Source organism: Gallus gallus, chromosome 4 (genome assembly GCF_016699485.2).
Source record: "Gallus gallus isolate bGalGal1 chromosome 4, bGalGal1.mat.broiler.GRCg7b, whole genome shotgun sequence".
Classification (NCBI taxonomy): domain Eukaryota; kingdom Metazoa; phylum Chordata; class Aves; order Galliformes; family Phasianidae; genus Gallus; species Gallus gallus.
In genome coordinates, this window is record NC_052535.1 from 17,993,208 (window position 1) to 18,010,874 (window position 17,667).

At 40.1% G+C, this 17,667-nt stretch overlaps 2 protein-coding genes and 1 long non-coding RNA gene across 5 annotated transcripts; 1 reads left to right on the forward strand and 2 right to left on the reverse strand.

The window, feature by feature from the left end:
- Positions 1-1,827: 1,827 nt before the first annotated feature.
- CXorf40B (chromosome X open reading frame 40B) lies at positions 1,828-6,593 on the reverse strand. Its single transcript, XM_001234387.7, has 3 exons — positions 6,565-6,593; positions 6,091-6,361; positions 1,828-4,924 (listed from the first exon to the last, which is right to left on the reverse strand). Exons 2-3 carry the CDS (start codon positions 6,353-6,355, stop codon positions 4,707-4,709), a joined length of 483 nt encoding a protein of 160 aa, XP_001234388.2. The 5' UTR covers positions 6,356-6,361; positions 6,565-6,593; the 3' UTR covers positions 1,828-4,706.
- Positions 6,479-9,445, forward strand: LOC121110649. Its single transcript, XR_005859525.2, has 2 exons — positions 6,479-6,909; positions 7,250-9,445. It is a non-coding gene; the product is annotated as an uncharacterized LOC121110649 (long non-coding RNA).
- On the reverse strand, positions 7,925-17,619 carry TMEM185B (transmembrane protein 185B). Of its 3 annotated transcripts, none has more exons than XM_420360.8 (7): positions 17,403-17,619; positions 15,686-15,862; positions 14,419-14,626; positions 11,452-11,535; positions 10,312-10,488; positions 9,861-9,984; positions 7,925-8,842 (listed from the first exon to the last, which is right to left on the reverse strand). In XM_420360.8, exons 1-7 carry the CDS (start codon positions 17,438-17,440, stop codon positions 8,598-8,600), a joined length of 1,053 nt encoding a protein of 350 aa, XP_420360.3. In that variant the 5' UTR covers positions 17,441-17,619; the 3' UTR covers positions 7,925-8,597. The 3 variants fall into 3 exon arrangements, with proteins under 3 accessions (XP_420360.3, XP_040555600.1, XP_046797100.1); XM_040699666.2 differs by having other exon boundaries at positions 16,856-17,518; XM_046941144.1 differs by having other exon boundaries at positions 15,686-16,614; positions 16,856-17,518.
- Between the last annotated feature and the right edge of the window lie 48 nt (positions 17,620-17,667).

Here is a 17,667-nt window from a genome sequence, read left to right on the forward strand (position 1 = left end):
ATACAATCCACTGAGCTGGGCATAGCACAAAACCTACACATCTCCAAGACAAAAAATACTTCTGCATTACTACTACTAGATCAAAACTTCCACAATCACACAAAATAAAGCACTACTGGGGAAAAATATTTTGACCACTTAAAGCATTTGACATTCAGCAGCCAATATTAATCTTAATTAATAGTGAATCATCAGCACACACTGCGCATTATGTGCTTGTGTTTATTTGTCTATTGGGTAGCCTCATGGTATATGTGATGACAATCAAGCAACAATATCCTGGGTTGCACAAACTGTATCCTGGGCTGCATCAAGAGAAGTGTGACCAGCAGTTTGAGATGTTATTCTGTCCATCTACTCTGCTCTCATAAGACCCCACCTGAAGTACTGCATCCAGTTCTGGGGCCCGCAGCACAAGAGAGAGATGGTGCCGTTGGAGCGGGTCCAGAGAAGGGCCATGAACATGATCAGAGGGTTGGAGCACCTCCCCTATGAAGACAGGCTGAGAGAGCTTGGGGCTGTTCAGACCAGAGAAGAGAAGGCCCTGGGAGGACCTTATAGTGGCCTTCCAGTACCTAAAGGGGGCCTACAGGAAAGATGGGGAGGGACTTTTTATAAGGGCATATAGTGACAGGACGAGGGGAAATGGTTTTAAACTGGCAGAGGATAGGTTTAGACTAGATATTAAGATAAAATTCTTTACTGTGAGGGAGGTGAGACACCGGAACAGGTTGCCCAGCAAGGTTGTGGATGCCCCCTCCCTGAAAGCATTCAAGGCCAGGCTGGATGGGGTTGTGAACAACCTGGTCTACAGGGAGGTGTCTTTGCCTATAGCAGGGAGGTCAGAATTAGGTGATCTTAAAGGTCTCTTCCAATCCAAACCATTCTATGATTTTATGTTCTGCTACAAGATCCTGTAGAGAATGCTTCCAGCATTAATTACACAGGAACCTGTGTTCCAGATATTTTTAAATCACCAAGGTTCTGAACACCACTTGATCTTGAAATAATGTACCTTAAGCAAATTCTTAATCATTAATTCTGCAGTTGACAGGCCAAAATGGTAGGTAAACGGTGGAAAGTGTTGGGAATGAATTTAAAGCTCTTGTTTCATTTACTCTCCCCCTGACAGCAAAGCCACAGTATGAGTTCCATGCCCCAGTCTCACCTCCACATGTTTTCACTCAATTTTTAGGGACTGCTGAATCAGTGAAATATTGCTAAAAACATTCTTGTCGTGTGGAACCAAGCCCTTTTGCCCCAGTTCTGTATACAATTTCAGTAAATGACAGTGAGAAAGAAAGGCTGAGCAGAATTAAGGGAAAAAGGAGATAATGCAGAAGGCTGGTAAAACGCCTTAAGATGGAATCACTGTCAAAAACTACTGAATCACATTTCACATCAATGTCCTAAAAGGTGGGAAATAGCAATAAGTTTTCATATGTCAGCATGCCCTATCTTTATGTGAATGATGATTATTGACAAGTGACCACTCAGTACAAATAATTGTAGGGTACTGTAATGTGTTTCATGGCTTGTTAACACCTGAAACTTCATTTCTGTCCTCCAGTATCCTCAAACATACAGCATAGTGTCTTTACCAGCTTCTGAAATGAACTGTAATTGATCACCAAGTATCTTGACCTGATTTTGACCCAAGATATTCCAGTACATACCACTTTGCATTGAATCATGTAAAATCAGTTCTTGAACAAATTTGACAGGAAACACAGCAATGCTTGCTTATCTAGATGAGATCAAGCCTGAGTCCTTGTAAATGACGTAGTAGGCACTGCTTTAGCTCCACAGAAAGCGGTAATTCTGCAATGAGAATCATGCAGTCTTTATTTGACCAAAAAATTAAAATAAGGAATACTCTAAGGAAAACAAATTTAGAGATACTGAAGTGAGATACACTTTTCTGAAAAGTAGACCAAACTTGTAAAATTTTCTGTAGTTGAGATTATCACGTTAAACACTGTTCTGCAAATAAATTGGTGTTAGAATCCGAAGGAGCCGAAGTTGTCAAAATTATGTGGATCTAAGATCTTAAAAATGAGCTGATCATCTGCCAAGATCAGAATGAATTTCCTTTTTCATATTCACAGTTGCATACTTTGCTGTCTTACATGCCACTAAACCCACTAAAGTCAGCTTACCACTTACCACACCAAGTGCTGAATACACACACACAAAATGTGACAATTTCATGGCCTTATTTACGTGCTGCTAATTCCTTTTCAGTCTTCTAGTGAATTTCACAACGTACCAGTCAATGATTTACAGGCTGGTTCAGCCCAGTTCTGTGACCAGCGGGGCAGAGGGATTTCACAAAATCCATGCCTTCGGAAAAGGGAAACAGGGGACCCCAAAATAATTAAAAAAAAAAAACCAACAACAAACAGCGGCAACAATCTGAGAAGAAACAAACTAATTCACTAAATATGGTATTGGAATGCAAGATAACACACTATAATCCAATATAATTAGAATTGAAGCAAATAAATCAAATATAATGAGAGAAAGAGTATCTGAAAGCTCTAGCCCTTACAGTTAAAGATTAGTTGCAGGTTTTACAGCTGTTGGTTAGCTGTTATAAATATCCTAACTCAGTCTTCATTACCAATTTTTTTTGTATGGTAGCTTTAGTACAGATGATTAAACTGTTCAAAATAGTAACTAGTCCATGTTGGTGTAGTTTTTTTTTTTCATTTGAGGAGAGATGTGCTTTCACAGGCCTTCTTGGCCTCCAGCTGCTTTGGAGAAAGTCTTTGAAACCTATATTCCACAAAGTTCTACCACCTACCGTCAGCTGTCTGTACCTTGTACCTCCTTTTTCTGTTTGCACAAACCCATGGCTTAGCTTAAATATTGTGGATCATGTTTCCTCTCTCTTAGTACGGCGTCTTATGTGCGTGAAAGGTGTTCAACTGAAAAGCTGCAAAGATCTTTGACAATTTCTAGCACTGCAGCCCACTTTGTTCCTCCCTGTGGCCCAAACAGTGGACCAACTTCTCAGGTGGTGCCAATCATTCCTAGTGGCCTGGCTAGCCGGATGCAGCCCAGCTGGTGCTGTAACTGCCTTATGCTGAAGGATTCAGCCAAGCTGAGAAAAAATAGAGCTTTCTACACCAGAAAGTTTGCTGGTCTTCTAAACAAGCTAGTTACCTTGGCAGACTCAACTTCTGTCCTAGTACGTGACAAAAGAGAAGCTTCTGGAACAACCTCAGGAACTCCAGTTGAAGAAAAGGCTTTTCCATCTTCTTTCTTTTTCTTTCTTTCTTTCTTTCTTTCCTTCCTTCCTTCCTTTCTTTCTTCCTTTCTTTTTAAGCAGCTCTGGAACCTTTCTGAAAGCACCATTTCAAAGTCTTCTGTGGGATGATAGTGGACAGTGTGTGGTGATTTATGCAGAATAGCTTGAGGAGGAAGTGCAAGGAAGGAGAGGGCCACTGGAAAGTTTTGAAATTGGAAACATGAAACATCTTACTCATGACCTTCATCTCTGGACATTCAGCAAAAAATACCTCCAAGCTTTGGCATTGGAGCCATCTCTGCTTTCACTGGAGCTCTCTAGATGAAGCAGAAGCTGGGGGGCATATGTCAGATCCTCTTCACGTGAGCTAATTTCTCAGAACATTCTTGTGTGGCACATTTATGTTCAGATGAGCATTTTCAGTGTAGGAGCTAAGGATGATAAAGATGCACTGACTGCCTTTTGTTTATCAGAATTTTTGAGGTTAGAATTCAAGAAGTGTTTCTATGCTGATCAAATGCAGGTTGGATATTTCCAGCTGCTCTAAACCTATGACAGGGAGAGAATGCTCCTGAAAGTCCTTTTTAATATACTTTGAGGCTAAAATTCTTAATTATCACCCATGTTTTTCAATCTTGAAACGGTGACAAGGATCTCCTTTTCTTTGCACTTTTCAGTTATGTTTCTACTGCTGCCCAAATTTAATAAGGACTGAATAAGGAACTGCTCTGTTTTCAGCAGCTCCAAGGCAAGACATACAAATGTTCAAATAGCCTGTCTTAATAAGAAGTCTTCTCCAGTTCTCATGGATTTTTTTTAACTGGAATCCTGCTTAGCTCGTAAAAGAGAACAGCCACAGACCAAAACCAAGAGGAGTGGGCATCACTAGCTTTCATTGAAGAGAATGTCTGGGCTTGCCACCAGGAAATAAAGTTTCATTTAGAAATGAAGTATGGTAGTTGTTTCACGCTGTTTCACGTGAGAAAAGAGTTCACAATCATTGCACAAGATTAATGCAATCTCTTAAGCAGTTCTGTTTCCCAGGGGTGGTTTGTAATTCCAAATTTGAAGAAATTGCTTCAGATATAGCAGCTGACTGAGAGGTTGCTAGTGTTAGCTTCATTTTTCTGAAGACCCTTTTTTGTTTGTATAACTAGATACAAATGCATCACGTGACATTAGGGTGGTGTCATTTTAAATCAGCACGTTACCTTGACCATGCATTAGTAAATTCTGATTTATTTACACTTGTATGTACATTAAAAAATCTGGTAAAACATCACTCATTTTCAGTAATGGTCATAAAAAATGGGATCTTGATTATCTCTCTTCAAAACAGCAATTCCTCAAGCAATTACTTTTGGAAGGAATACTAATCAATTCCCCAGTATTTAAGAAGGTGATTTGTCAAGAAGTTTGCATTTAGGCAGGAGAAAACACAGTGTGGGGTGACTCATGATTCTGAAGGGATCAGTTCATCAGGGATGTTGACCTGCCACACTCCTCTGTTCCCTTTTGCAGGGATTGGTTCCAGGAGCCATCTTGGATTTGAAACAACAGTCAAGTATTTCTGTTCTAGATTACTGAGAACAGCTTTGTTTTCCAGCTCCAGAATCTTTTCAGGAGGTAAATCATCTGGATACAGGGATGTCTCTCCAATATCAATTAATCCTGTATCAGAAAACAAAACAACTCGTTGGTGTTTGAGAAACTAGAAAAAAGTTTTCCAAAAGTAAAACCTCCTAGAGGACATACAAAGCAGCTAATTTATGCTGCCAGAAGTAGCCAGTACAAAATATGCACACCTTAAACAAGTGTCAATCGTTGCAGAAGACAGCTAGTGTGACTGAGTTTGGTAAGCTGAAGAACAGCAGAAGCATGCAGTAATACAGCTCAGTGATAGATAATTATGTTAGAAGAAGCCTGCAACTAATCAGATAGAACAACTAACAAAAACTCCTCACCTACATTTGTCCTTGAGACAGGTTCATTGATGTGTTACCTCATATCAGGACTCCACTAACACCTTAAAATCATTAAGCCATATGGAAATTCCTGCTCTCTGGAACCCTTTTTACTCTTGTAAAATTTACTTACTTTACCTCGTGTTGCAAGAGAGAATTTCAATGCTGTTTAAAGATTAAAAATACTAAAATAAAGTCCAAGAAAGCTTTTACAACTACTCAGTTTAGCATGCAATTTACATGAAGGTTACTAATCTAAACATTCCTTAGTACCTAAGAATTTTCAGCACCATAGAACCAGAACAATCTTCTGGAACGTGATAGAAGAAATTTCTCTTGCAGGAATAGCTAAAAACATGCAAATGAGAATGCAAGATACAGGGTGTGAAAAATGAATTGACACTTACAATAAGAGTGAATGTTTGACACAATCTTTGTGAGTATTCAGAGCAGTAACATATATTATTCTTCAATACAAAGTAATTTAAGAAGCACCACTCTATCCAAACTTTGTACTACAGAAATAAAATTATTCACTGCCCAAGTAATAAGACTGATAGAGCATTTGTAGAACTGAAATACAACTGATCTAACATGACATAAAAAGCAATGCCATATCATAACTTGACCATGAGTACTGTAAAACGCTTTAAGATTTCATAAGCTCAAAGATACAGGAAAAAAAAACAAAAACGTGGAACTGCCACCCTCCCCAGAGGAGCTCAGCTCGGTGTGCAAAAGCAGCACCCCAGCACAGCTCTGTGGCAATGCCAAAACGAGCTTGGCCATGCAAAGCAGGTACGTACCCATCTGAAGAAAATATGGTGAGAGATGAAAAGCTTCCTCGGAAATGCACGGCCCAAGTCTGCTTACCTGCGATAACTCCTCTGCCGAATTGCTCCCCTTTATCGAGCAGCTCTTGCACTTCCTGCAGAGTCATTCCCAACCTATCCGAAAGAATAGCTCTCCACGACTCATCCTCCCAGTCCTTAACGGCGACATGAACAGCTACGGTGCGGTTCCGGTACTTGGCAAGCACCGGCCGCCAGCGAGTCTCTATAGTCTTGACCTGGTTTAAAACCAGCCCAGCGTAGGGTTGGCGGAAGGAAAGGCACCCGACCTTCATCTCTGCTTTCATCGGAACCTGCCGGGTTTCGGATACACAAACTCACAGCCAGCAACACCCTGCTATCGACCAGAGGAAGCCCACAACCACGATAGCCTCACCCGCCTCCCCCAGCAGCACCGCCGAGCCACTGCCCACTCCGCGGCGGCAGCGCGGAACCGGGGGGCCCTTATCCTCCCAGCACAGTAAGGCCAGACGTCCAGCCCCCAGCAGGCCGTTACCTCACCGCTCTCAGGGCTGCCAGCGGAAGAAGCGTGACGGGGCGGAGCGGCGGGTGGGCGGCCGTGGGACCAGCGAGCTGAGGCGCTGCCGCCTGCTGGATGATTGAGCGGTGAGGAAAGCTGAGAGAGCTGGAGGGGAGTAGTAGTAACGTTTACGCACGAGAAAGTGATGGAGCTCGCCAACGGCAAATCCTGGTTGCAGTGGCTTTTAGTGCTCTGTGAAAACACGTTCTAAACCACGAGAAGTCTCAAAATTGCAGGATCTCAAAGGCGGGAAGAGAAGGATGATATGGTAGAATTGCACTGAATCAGAGATGGGCCGCTCCTTTAGTTGAGAAGGGCAGAGTAAGTTCATACAGCGAAGGGTAAGATTGAAAGGATGCTTTTGTTCTGTGACATTGTTGTTAACCGCTGTGTACCAGTAAGGCCTCGCCTGTAACCTCGCAGGTCTGTAACTGCCCTGGACAGTGCAGGAAGATGATTCTTGCTGATGAGAAGTGCTTTAGGGAGCTTTTTTGATAGCTGCTTTTGGTGTGCACTTCCAATACACCCTCAGAGATTATTTTGTATTCTGAATAATTTAATGGCTGATAGCATTTAACTGCTGAGACCTCATTTATGTTATTACTGTTGTCTGAATTTCCTGCTGTTCTCTCTCTCTTTTTTTTTCTTGGGCACTTCATAGAATTATAGAATCCTTAGAATTGAAAGGGACCCTTGAAGCCCATCTGGTCCAACTCCTCTGCAGCGAACAAGGACACCTACAGCTCCTTCAGATACACAGAGCCTGTCCAGCCTGACATTGGGTGCCTCCAGGGATGGGGTACCACCACCTCTCTGGGCAACCTGTGCCAGTGCCTCACCACCCACGCTGTAAAAGGCTTTTTCCTTACATCCAACCTAAATCTACCCTCTTTAAGCTTGAGACCATCTCCCCTTGTTCTGTCACAACAGACTGTGCTAAAGAGTCTACCCCTTCTTTCCTGTAGCTAATACAGTGTTCCAAATGTTCCAGATGGAGTCATTTCAGTCCTTTATATAATGCCATAACAAGAGAGAGTAATGGATGATGTGAATTTAACGTTGGTGTAATTTTTACAGGGTTATTATTTTAAATGCCCTTTAGCTTTAAGCTATTTCCATCTTACTAGATGTGCATTAGTTGAGGAACCTGTTAAATTGGATTAGCATTGCAAGTATGTAATGCGCTTTCATGCTTTTTCTTGTATTTTAGTATTTTTCCACTGCACTATTAGTTTATATGAGGGTTTGGGGGAAGTTTTCTTCTGTGTTGTATTTTGTGTTCTGGTTTGTTTTACACTCAGAAATTTTAGCAGGATCTACAATCTCACACACACAATGCAAGAGGCAACAGTTTATTAAACAGCCAAATTAATGAGTGGCATACGTGTTGCTCAAGAGGAGTTAGAAACTGAACCTGGAAAAGCAACTTCACTCCCAAGCCACTGCAAAAATTGAAATATGTAACAATTCACATAGCTAACTCAAAGGCATCATGTAAGCTACATTTGATTTCCTCCCAAAAATCTTTCCAGTCCTTTCTTAGAAGCACAACACACCTGTGCTTTCACAATTAAACTAATGATTGTGTCTGAACAGAAAAAAAAAAGAGGTACTATATCAAGACATCCACAAACTACTCAGCACAGACATGGCAAATGAGTGTATTTAGGACCCAAAAGACACTTGGAATAGAATAGGCATTTCATACAGGCTTTTTAAAAAAATACTTTTAGATAATACTTATACTGTACAGGACGAGACTTTTAAACAATATATTACACTGCTAAAGTGTTCATATAAATACTATACAGGCACGTGTGCCAAGTGAACCACTAAGAAGGTTCACAAAAATCTCTGTGGAAAAACTCTGAATCTTCAAGATCTCTGATTTCTGTGATCCAAGCCACTGAATCAAGCAAAAGCTATTTTAAATTAACTGGGACACGGCATGAGATGAACTGCATTTGTCTGCTGATTCCCAGTTCCAGTTTTAACAGGTTGTTGTCATGTTAATCTGGCATATCAATATTTAATTTGGGAGGTGGAATCACATATTTCCCAGGACTCTGTGTAATGACTACTCCAGTCTTTTTTCGAAACATTGGTGCAATTTTTGGTGGCTCAGGAACTGGGGTTTCTTCTGCTTCCTCATTATCTTCATGATGAAGATCATAGGAAATATTTCCATATTCACGTAGGAATGGGAAAATTTCAAGCAGGAACTGGCAGAAGTCTTTGCGAATTCCAAACCACCCTAAAAAACAAACAAACAAAAAAAACCCTAACAAAACACAAACCACCACCTTTCACGTGACTGTCAAACAGAGTTAGCAGTTAACTGAAGAAACCAAGACTGCTTCATCTGCCTTCTTACGTTCTCAATTGTTTTCATTAGCTATCTAAAATTTGTTAGTGCTGTTTCTCAGCATCACTGACAGCAACCGTAACATTATAGATCAGATGATACGTACACAAGTGTGTGTGCATATGTACATATTACAGCTATATACTACAGCAAGAAGCCAGTACATTTCATGTTAAGCAGCAACAGATTACATCAGTAAATAAACAGAACAAGAAAGGCCTTGCATCACTCCAGCAATCAGTGCCACCTGAGAAGACAATCATGCCCATTTTCTTTTGAGATGCATAGGCTACAGTACCAGAGATGCTGCAATGACATAGATTTACTAATATATGTCAGGCTATGTGTTCAGTATTCCCCAAATACTTCTTTTGTTAGCTAGACTAGCTAGTAGCTAATAATACTACTAACTAGTAGTGTCTCATCCTCGGTATTATCTCTTCTAGATTAGAACAACAGTACCTCTTCAGTTTATCATGTACTTTCCATATGAACATTTGAAAGAGAGCATTTAATGAAGTGCCACTTGTGATTCAGTAGATGGCACTCTTTTGTTAATGAATACCAAAGGTCAGCATTAAACAGCCAAGTCAAATCTTTCAGTGAACTAAGTTAAGGTAAAAGGCCTGGGAAGATCCTATAAAACCCATACCTATCTTTTTACAGAGATTATACTTGATGACAAACTGCTCTGTTTCATATAACATACAACCCTAACAAAAGATAAAATGGAGGTTTGCCTTTCAAAACTAATTTGGCTGCAAATTATCAACAGCATGAAAATTCACCCAGAACAATTTTCCACGCAGCTTGCTTTCAACTCTGAAAAATCCTATTAAGTTATATTGCCTTGCTGTGAAAAAACACCTTACTGCAACATCCATAGCATCAATTATTAAATACTTACAGTGATTTCCTCCTTTTTGCCCAAATGTTGTTGCCATTAAAGTTATCAGTGAAAGCCACAGAGGAACAAATATGGGTATAAAAGAGAAAGAATTGTGCCCATCTAGTCTGTGTACTAGTAAAATCTAAACAGGAAAAAAAATTAATAGTGTCAGTTTGTAATACCAATTTCCAAGCCTCTTTAAAATATATACTGATCTTGGACCTTTAGCTTCAGAAATTTAAGGAAAATGGCCTCTACAGAAATACAAACTAACAGATTCATTCTGAAGCAGATTTTACAAACAAACGTTCAAAAACATGATTCTTGGTCTTCCTTCGTATTTACAGTTAATATTTATTCCCAAACAAAACAGTGCATCTTAATTTCAAATTCAGAGAGAGAGCACACAACATCCATCACTCACTGAACAAAGAACAAGATACACAAAACTCCTTACACTTTATCCTACCTCAAAGGTGAGCAGTGGAACTACAATTGTCATCCAGCTGACAGCCATTGTGATGTGTGTCCTCCTTTGTTCAGCAATCACGTCCATTGAACGCAAGAACAGAACAGACCAAACAATGTAATAGAGCACTACTAGACATAGAAAGGACATCAAAATCCACAATGGAACGCAAACAACCTGAAAGAAAAAAGTAGTTTACTGCTTTTTGCCCTACCCAGTGATGCATTTTCATCAGTCTTTATTTATTTATATAAAAGTATTAACAGTAAGTTACAGTAAAAATCCACATATTAAGACTAAAAAAGAAGAATAAACTCAAAGGCAATCCTCCAACCGATTCCATTTCTAGCAAAAACCTTCACAAGTCATATGGACTGTTATGAGCCATATCAACTCTCTGGGATTCCTCAGTAAGCTTTGTTTCAGCATGATGGAGTTCACAATCAAAAATCAAGTCAAGATAGTTCTGCTTGAATAAAACTTCTGTGATTTTGAGTGGGCTCAAACAGTACTTGAAATTGACTTCAACGTTTTCTATCCTGGACACCTTACTCAAGGTGGTTTCTAGAGATCCCTTACCATGTTTTTTGGAAAATAGTAAGAACAATCATAATCATGACAGGTTATTAGCTTTATGGCAGTTTACAGAAATCCAGATATAGAACTCCTGTATTCTAAAGTCACTTGAAACAGTAGATCTAAGCATATTTTGACAGTGACCACAGTAAATGGATTTAGACACATGGTAGCGTAGCAAAAGTTATTTATCACACAATATTTACCTACGCATTTAAGTCAATCAATCAATCAAATCAATCATTTTCCTGTCTGGTTAACTGTTTCAACCGGGAACTTTTGTTGAGGATTTTGTTTTACTTTTCCAACAACTGGCCAGGGATTAATAATTACAGTTGATGGCATGCCTCTCTTCCCCTGAAGGAAGGAATGCTATGCTCTTAACCAAAAAACAGCCTGTTTCCTATGACTACTGCGTGAAATGTCAGACTTTCAGCAAAGGACTGTCAAATGAGCAAAATGGAGATCACAGATTCTGACCATACACATTAACTGTTCCCTGTAGTAAATACTTCCATAAAATTTAGTATTTGAACAAGTTTAAGAAGAAAACACTTTACATACAAGCCATGGCCATCTGATGATCTCATCGAGTCTGAGGGCAATAAATATGAATTGTAGAATGTTAACTGAACACAAGATCTCCAGCTAGAAAGAGAAGATACATTGGTTAACACCTAGCATTATGAGGTTTTTTTATTTGTTTGTTAAACCTTGTTTATGAGGTTTGTTATTTGCAAGACAACTTAGGAATCTGTTGAAGGAAAAAGCCAAATTATTCAGGCTGGAAAACAAAAAAGAAATCAGGAACTTTAACTATTTTCTTTACGTAATAAACATTGACAGATTTTTTTTGAAGCCTTTAAATTCAAAGTTATGAAGTCTGTCTTTAAAAAAAAATTAATTGTTGCACTAATACATTAAATCCATGTAATTTTCATCTTTAACTAAGAGCAATCCAGTTGGAGTTCTGAGGAAAAAGAAATATATATGTAATAGTGAAAGGCCACATGCAAATTCAATAATTAAGTATAATTCAAATTCTCAAGATGCCTAGTTTGTGAAACAATATTTTTCATTACAAATATTAAATGAAAGCTTGTCACGCATTCTAATTGCTGCTACGTAGGTCGCTCTGAAAGAAACACCTCATAATTATTTCCATGGAAAATACAACAGATGCAAAGAGCACAATAACATTATTTGATAAAGTAAATTCTCAACTACAGAACACTACTTTTCAACTTCATCACTATTAGCGACGCATTTTTTCCAGAGATGAACAAGAGCCTGCATGGCATACTTGTCAAAATCTGCACCAGTGAAAGTGATCCACTGTTTCAAAGCTGCTATGATTACATCATTGCTAGGAAAACATTGCCCACATAGTCCACCTTTCATCAGCCCAAACAGAAGTCAGTCAGAAGGCACCAAATTTGCACTGACTATCTGGTGGGTGTCTTAGGACAGTCCAGCCAAGTTTGGTGATGTGCTCCATAGTCTACAGGCAGTTATGGGGCCTGGCATTATCATGTTGCAAGAGTAAGACTGTCTTCTCTGGCCTGACTCTGCATAGTCAAGCCTTCAGCTCAGTCAGCATCATGATGTGGTGGTTAGAGTTGATGGCCTGTCCAAGTTCCAAGAAATCCAAAAAGACAACGTATTTCCTATCACAAAAGACAACACACCGCTTTATCTACTGAGGGGCTGCATCATGTGCTTTTTCTTTGATGGGGAATTCACATGTTGCTACTCCATGGACTGTTTTGACTGTAGCTCACAGTGATGATATCATGTCTTGTTACCAGTAATTATGTGATCCAAGGAACTGTCACCATCAGCCTTGCATTGGTTCAATAGGTCCTAACAAATTCGCATATGGTGTTCTTTCAGTTCCTGCGTCAGCATTCATGGGACCATCCTGGCATAAACTGTGATATTCTGACATTGTCACCACTGTTTCCAATGCACTGAAGTCAATATTCAACTCTGTACACAATCCCCTGGTCGGGATCCACTGATTCATGCAGATGAGCTGATAGAGATTGCTCTTCACTTGTGGTGTGATAGCTGCGCATGGCTGTCTGGAACATGACTTCAGTGACTTTCAGGTCACTGTCGCCACTGCTGAGATGCACCACCCAGCCCTCACTGTGCTCACATCCACTTTCTGGTCTCCATACATGTTCAGCAAGTGCCAGAGAATGTCAATGGGTGCCATTTTTTCCCACATGAAGGAGTTCAGTTCTGCCCCTCTGCTTCATACACACTTCAATGTCAGATGGCATTTTCTAAGACAGCTCTTCTGCTTCCATCCGTCACGCAGCAAAGTGGAACAGAATATTGGTGGGAGGGTTCAACCTTTACTGTCACACCACCATCTGCCTCTGATATTATGGGCAAACATAATGAAACACTAGACTCAGCAAGATGCTACTTCTGAAGTTTATGGACCAATCCTAGGGGTGTATGAATTTCAAAGATCAAACAGAAACATTAGCTGAAAGAAACTCAAGAATACCTGTAGTTAAGTTTAAAACATTTTCTATTTTACTTAGCATGCAAATATATAAGCCATCTTTGAAATGAAGTATTTCTCAGAGGCAGACAATGTGTACCTCTTCTCAGTAACATACACATATACTGTGTTCTCTTGAAGAAATGCCTTTGAAATTCGTAACATTGGGAGGGAAAAAAATCACATTCTAACAGGTGTCAGGCACTTCCATACTTCAGAAGTCTGCACTGTTTAAGTAGAAGTTGCTTTAACAAAACTAAAAAAAAAAATGGATTTAAAGTAATTTTATAACACTAATCTTCTGAAAAGCGTAAACAAGCAGAAAACATGCAGACAAAAACCTCACACTTCAGCATAAGACCAAGCAACCAGAAGAATGCAAAGGCAAACAGGGAAAGAATACCTAATAAATACGACGTACAAAAACAAGCTTTTTCTGAGCTCACAGTGATGTTCATATATGCTACTACAATTGCCATAACCATGGGAAGTTCTTGAAAAGTCTCAGGAAATTCTTCTCAAACCCAAAAGAAACTAGTTAGAGAGGAAATGAGCTAGAGGCAGAAAACATGAAATTATCATTTTATACCTGCTACCTGCATTCCCAAATTACAAATTAATCACACTGACTGAGAAGTTAAGAAACTTTCAACTCTGATTATCTAGGACTCAGGAAGTCTAGGGATACTGCTGACTAACAGTGGAAGATATTTTTCAGTAATTTCAGTTTCTGAGATTCAGTTTCCAAGTTTCTATTATTTTATATTCAGAGTTTGTGGTGCATTCTTATAGCATACAATAATAAAAAGACAGGTTTAAGATGTACTGCTATTTGGTAGTTGGAAAAAAAAAATAGAAAAGATTATAAAAAAAATATTATTCCCAGTCCTAACTTTTCATTTTAGTAGGTCAGGGCAAACAAATTAAGGCAGCCATGCATACTATGTTCTTCTGAGAGGAACTCTTAAGAAACTCATTATCTTGCATTGTCCTAGTTTTTATACATCATTTACCTCCAGGGACCTGTCATGTCGGAATCCCCATACACATGCTGCAACTGACACAGGAGATACAAAGAATAATGGCATGAAGACCAGAAGCCAAAAATGAGTTCCTCTTTCAATTCTGTCGCACACCAGAACTTCGAACATCAGTAGTAGCAGGTGGATGCCTACTGCAATTAACATTGCTTTGAACTCCACGCATGTTTCTCCTTCTGCTCTAAAAAGAGGTAAAGAGAGTATTCAGTTTACTTGTCAATGAGAAAGCACACTGCCCTGCAAATAGCCCAAAACATTTTGTTTACAGGAATTAGTTTTGAGATGGCAATTCAATTGTTTAAACAAATATACATCCTACTCCCAGTTACCACTGTTAAAATACAGCACTGATGAAGAAACAGGACTTCCTCCCCATAAAGCTGTACAATTAAGTTATTTCCTCTCAGACAAATAAGCAAATGAAATTTTTTACAGTTTGAAAATTTTCCTAAGGATTCAATAGCTGTGCAGATAAAAAACAGGATTTCTGTGTTACAAACACAGTTTGTCGAGTTCAAATCTTATTGAGATTGTCAGAAAAGTCAGTGCTTGCACATTTAAAAGTCTGAACACTATTTTAGCTTACACTGATAATTAAAATGTCACAGTTATGCTCCTTTGACAAAGAACAAACAGGAATTTATAATTTGTCTGCATAAGCATCTCACCTTGGAAATGTTATCTGTCTGTATATCAGTGTATTAAATTATGTGAATATTTCTTATCAAAATGTAATTCAAGCCTAAAGAGAATTATCCACCTTCACTGCATATTCAAGAATCACCAAATACTCATTCATTTGTACACTGAGATTACATATCAAGGCAAAGAAAAATCCACCATTCTTCAAGATGATCTGTATATTTACGAAGCTGATTAAAAAAAATAATCCAGTTAAATATAGCACAATCCTAGTGCTATGAAGACATATTTTTATATGGATTACATTAAAGCAAAGAATTCTCAACGTTCAAACTGAAAGATGAGTTCCCCCATGACAGATTTTAGCTTCTCAAAGAAAATATTCTTGAACCCTGTGAGAAACTGTTGCAACTACGATGAAGACATGAACACATAACACTGTCTGCATGCACTTAAAATGATTATCATAAGCTACATGTTAAAAACAAACCTTCTGGATGTTATATGTTATGTTTTTTAAAAATCTATTTATGAATTTATTTCAGTACTAAATGTACTACGTTCACTCTGCTCTGCAAAATAAACACCCACAACTTACCGATACTGTGGGTTTCGGGCCCACACTCCTGTTCCCACTGAGGCGCCGACAATCACCATCAGCTTCCACAGCCATATTGGAGCAAATACAGCCCAGTAACTCCACTGAATTTTATCATCCAGACGTAGGGATAGCAACACAGAGAAAAGCAGCAGGCAGGCATAAATAAGAAATTTGCTAGAAAACAAGCAAACAGAAATTTAGGCAGGCAACTCGTCAAAGAACAAGTAAATTGGTTGTAGCTAAAATTGAACAGGACAATTCCTATCAGAAAACGTCTTTCAAAGTCCTTTGTACAGAATCAAATGAGATCTGAAGAGTCAAAGATTCTACCATAAATATAACATGTAATCTCTTTCACATATAAAATTCCTGCTTTAAGGGAACACATCTAAAGCATTCTTGCATGACAAATGTAACAAATGGACTTCTATAAATAGCTCCCTCCCACAAGGATCCAGTCAAGAGCTGTACTATTAGAGGCTTAGAAATATGCCAGCTGCATGTGTTGTGGGGAAATGCATTCTTTCATAGAAATCAAAATAAGTTAAAAATAGTGTGGACAAAACTACAAAAAAATTATGTAACTTAGCTTTGAATGTCAAAGACAGACTTAAAAACGAAAGATGGTTACATGCTGTGATACAGCAGGCTCCACGGATTGCTTTTACAGTCCATTAAATGAAAGCAATGTTACAGAAAAAAATCGGTTAAGCTCTTAACAAAGTTAGTGACTATCAAGTCAACCTTGTCACTGTAATACTGAGGGTCTCCACGTAAGTTTAAAATGCTTATAGAATGTGTTATTATAACTAAGTCAATCTAAGAAGGAATATATTTGCGCAGAACATTTGGAAACAGAGGCACAGGACCTGTTCGCACCAGCAGGAATCACACCAAATAATTGCAAAGGACGCAACCTCCTCACACTGCAGGAAGGCAAAAAAAAAAAAGTCATCCACACTTAAGCTGCCATTCACCAGAGGATCTGCTTTATAAAACACATCATCATACTTCTACAATAATTACGTGTTTTTCAAAGCGTGGATAACACAGCACGACACACTCACTGCAGAGCAAAGCAGCAGTAGCAAGAGCTCTACCTTCATCCCAATAGCGTAATTCACACTGCCTGCTTTCACTCTCATCAAATAGCGATAAAGCACCCACCATGTCAAGCTGCCTTGCTTCTGTCCAGAGCAAGGATCTCATCTGTCCCTTAAAGACCACAAGCAGCACTTGGCAACAACAATACCCTATACACTTCCGGAATGCATTTCCCTGCTTTTCCATTACTTTCAAGCACACGCATTTTGGGTGTTGAACATCGCTGCAACGCATTTCCTGAAACGTTTGTTACTCTTCCTCTTGTACAGAGTACTGATTGAGCACCGCCCTCTGTCACCGCTACGGCTGCTCCGCGAGCCCAGCACCCGGAGCCAGGATGCCTACCCTGCACACACATTTTAAGGGATTCTTCGTTTACAAATCCTTCGTAACGTTAACGCCGGCGTGACAGAGCTCATCCTCTCAGCCTGCTTGGCAAGGCAGCGGAAGCCCCACATTCAGAGGACCAAAACAAAGGAACGCCGCCCGCGAATCCCCGTGCCCAGACCGCGCCGCAGCAGTAGGGGCTCCCCGGCCTCCCCCAGCGTCCCCCAGAGCCGCCAGGGCCGGACCGGGCCGCCTGAGCGCGATAAACCTCGGCCGCCCTCACCTGGGGTTGAAGTCCTGGAACAGGCCCCGCAGATTCATGGCAGCACAACGCCGCTACGCCCGCGCTCTACCAGGCGCGCATGGCCCGCCGCCGCTTGGCTTGGCTTGGCCTGACCCAGCCTCGCACCGCTCCGCCCCGCCGGAACCGGGCGGTCAGCCGGCCCGGCGCAAGCGCACCGTTTTCCCTCCGCCGGGAAGAGGCAGCCCACTCTACGGCCTCGGGCGTGCTGCTGCGCATGCGCCAAGCGGAAGCGCATGCGCCAAGC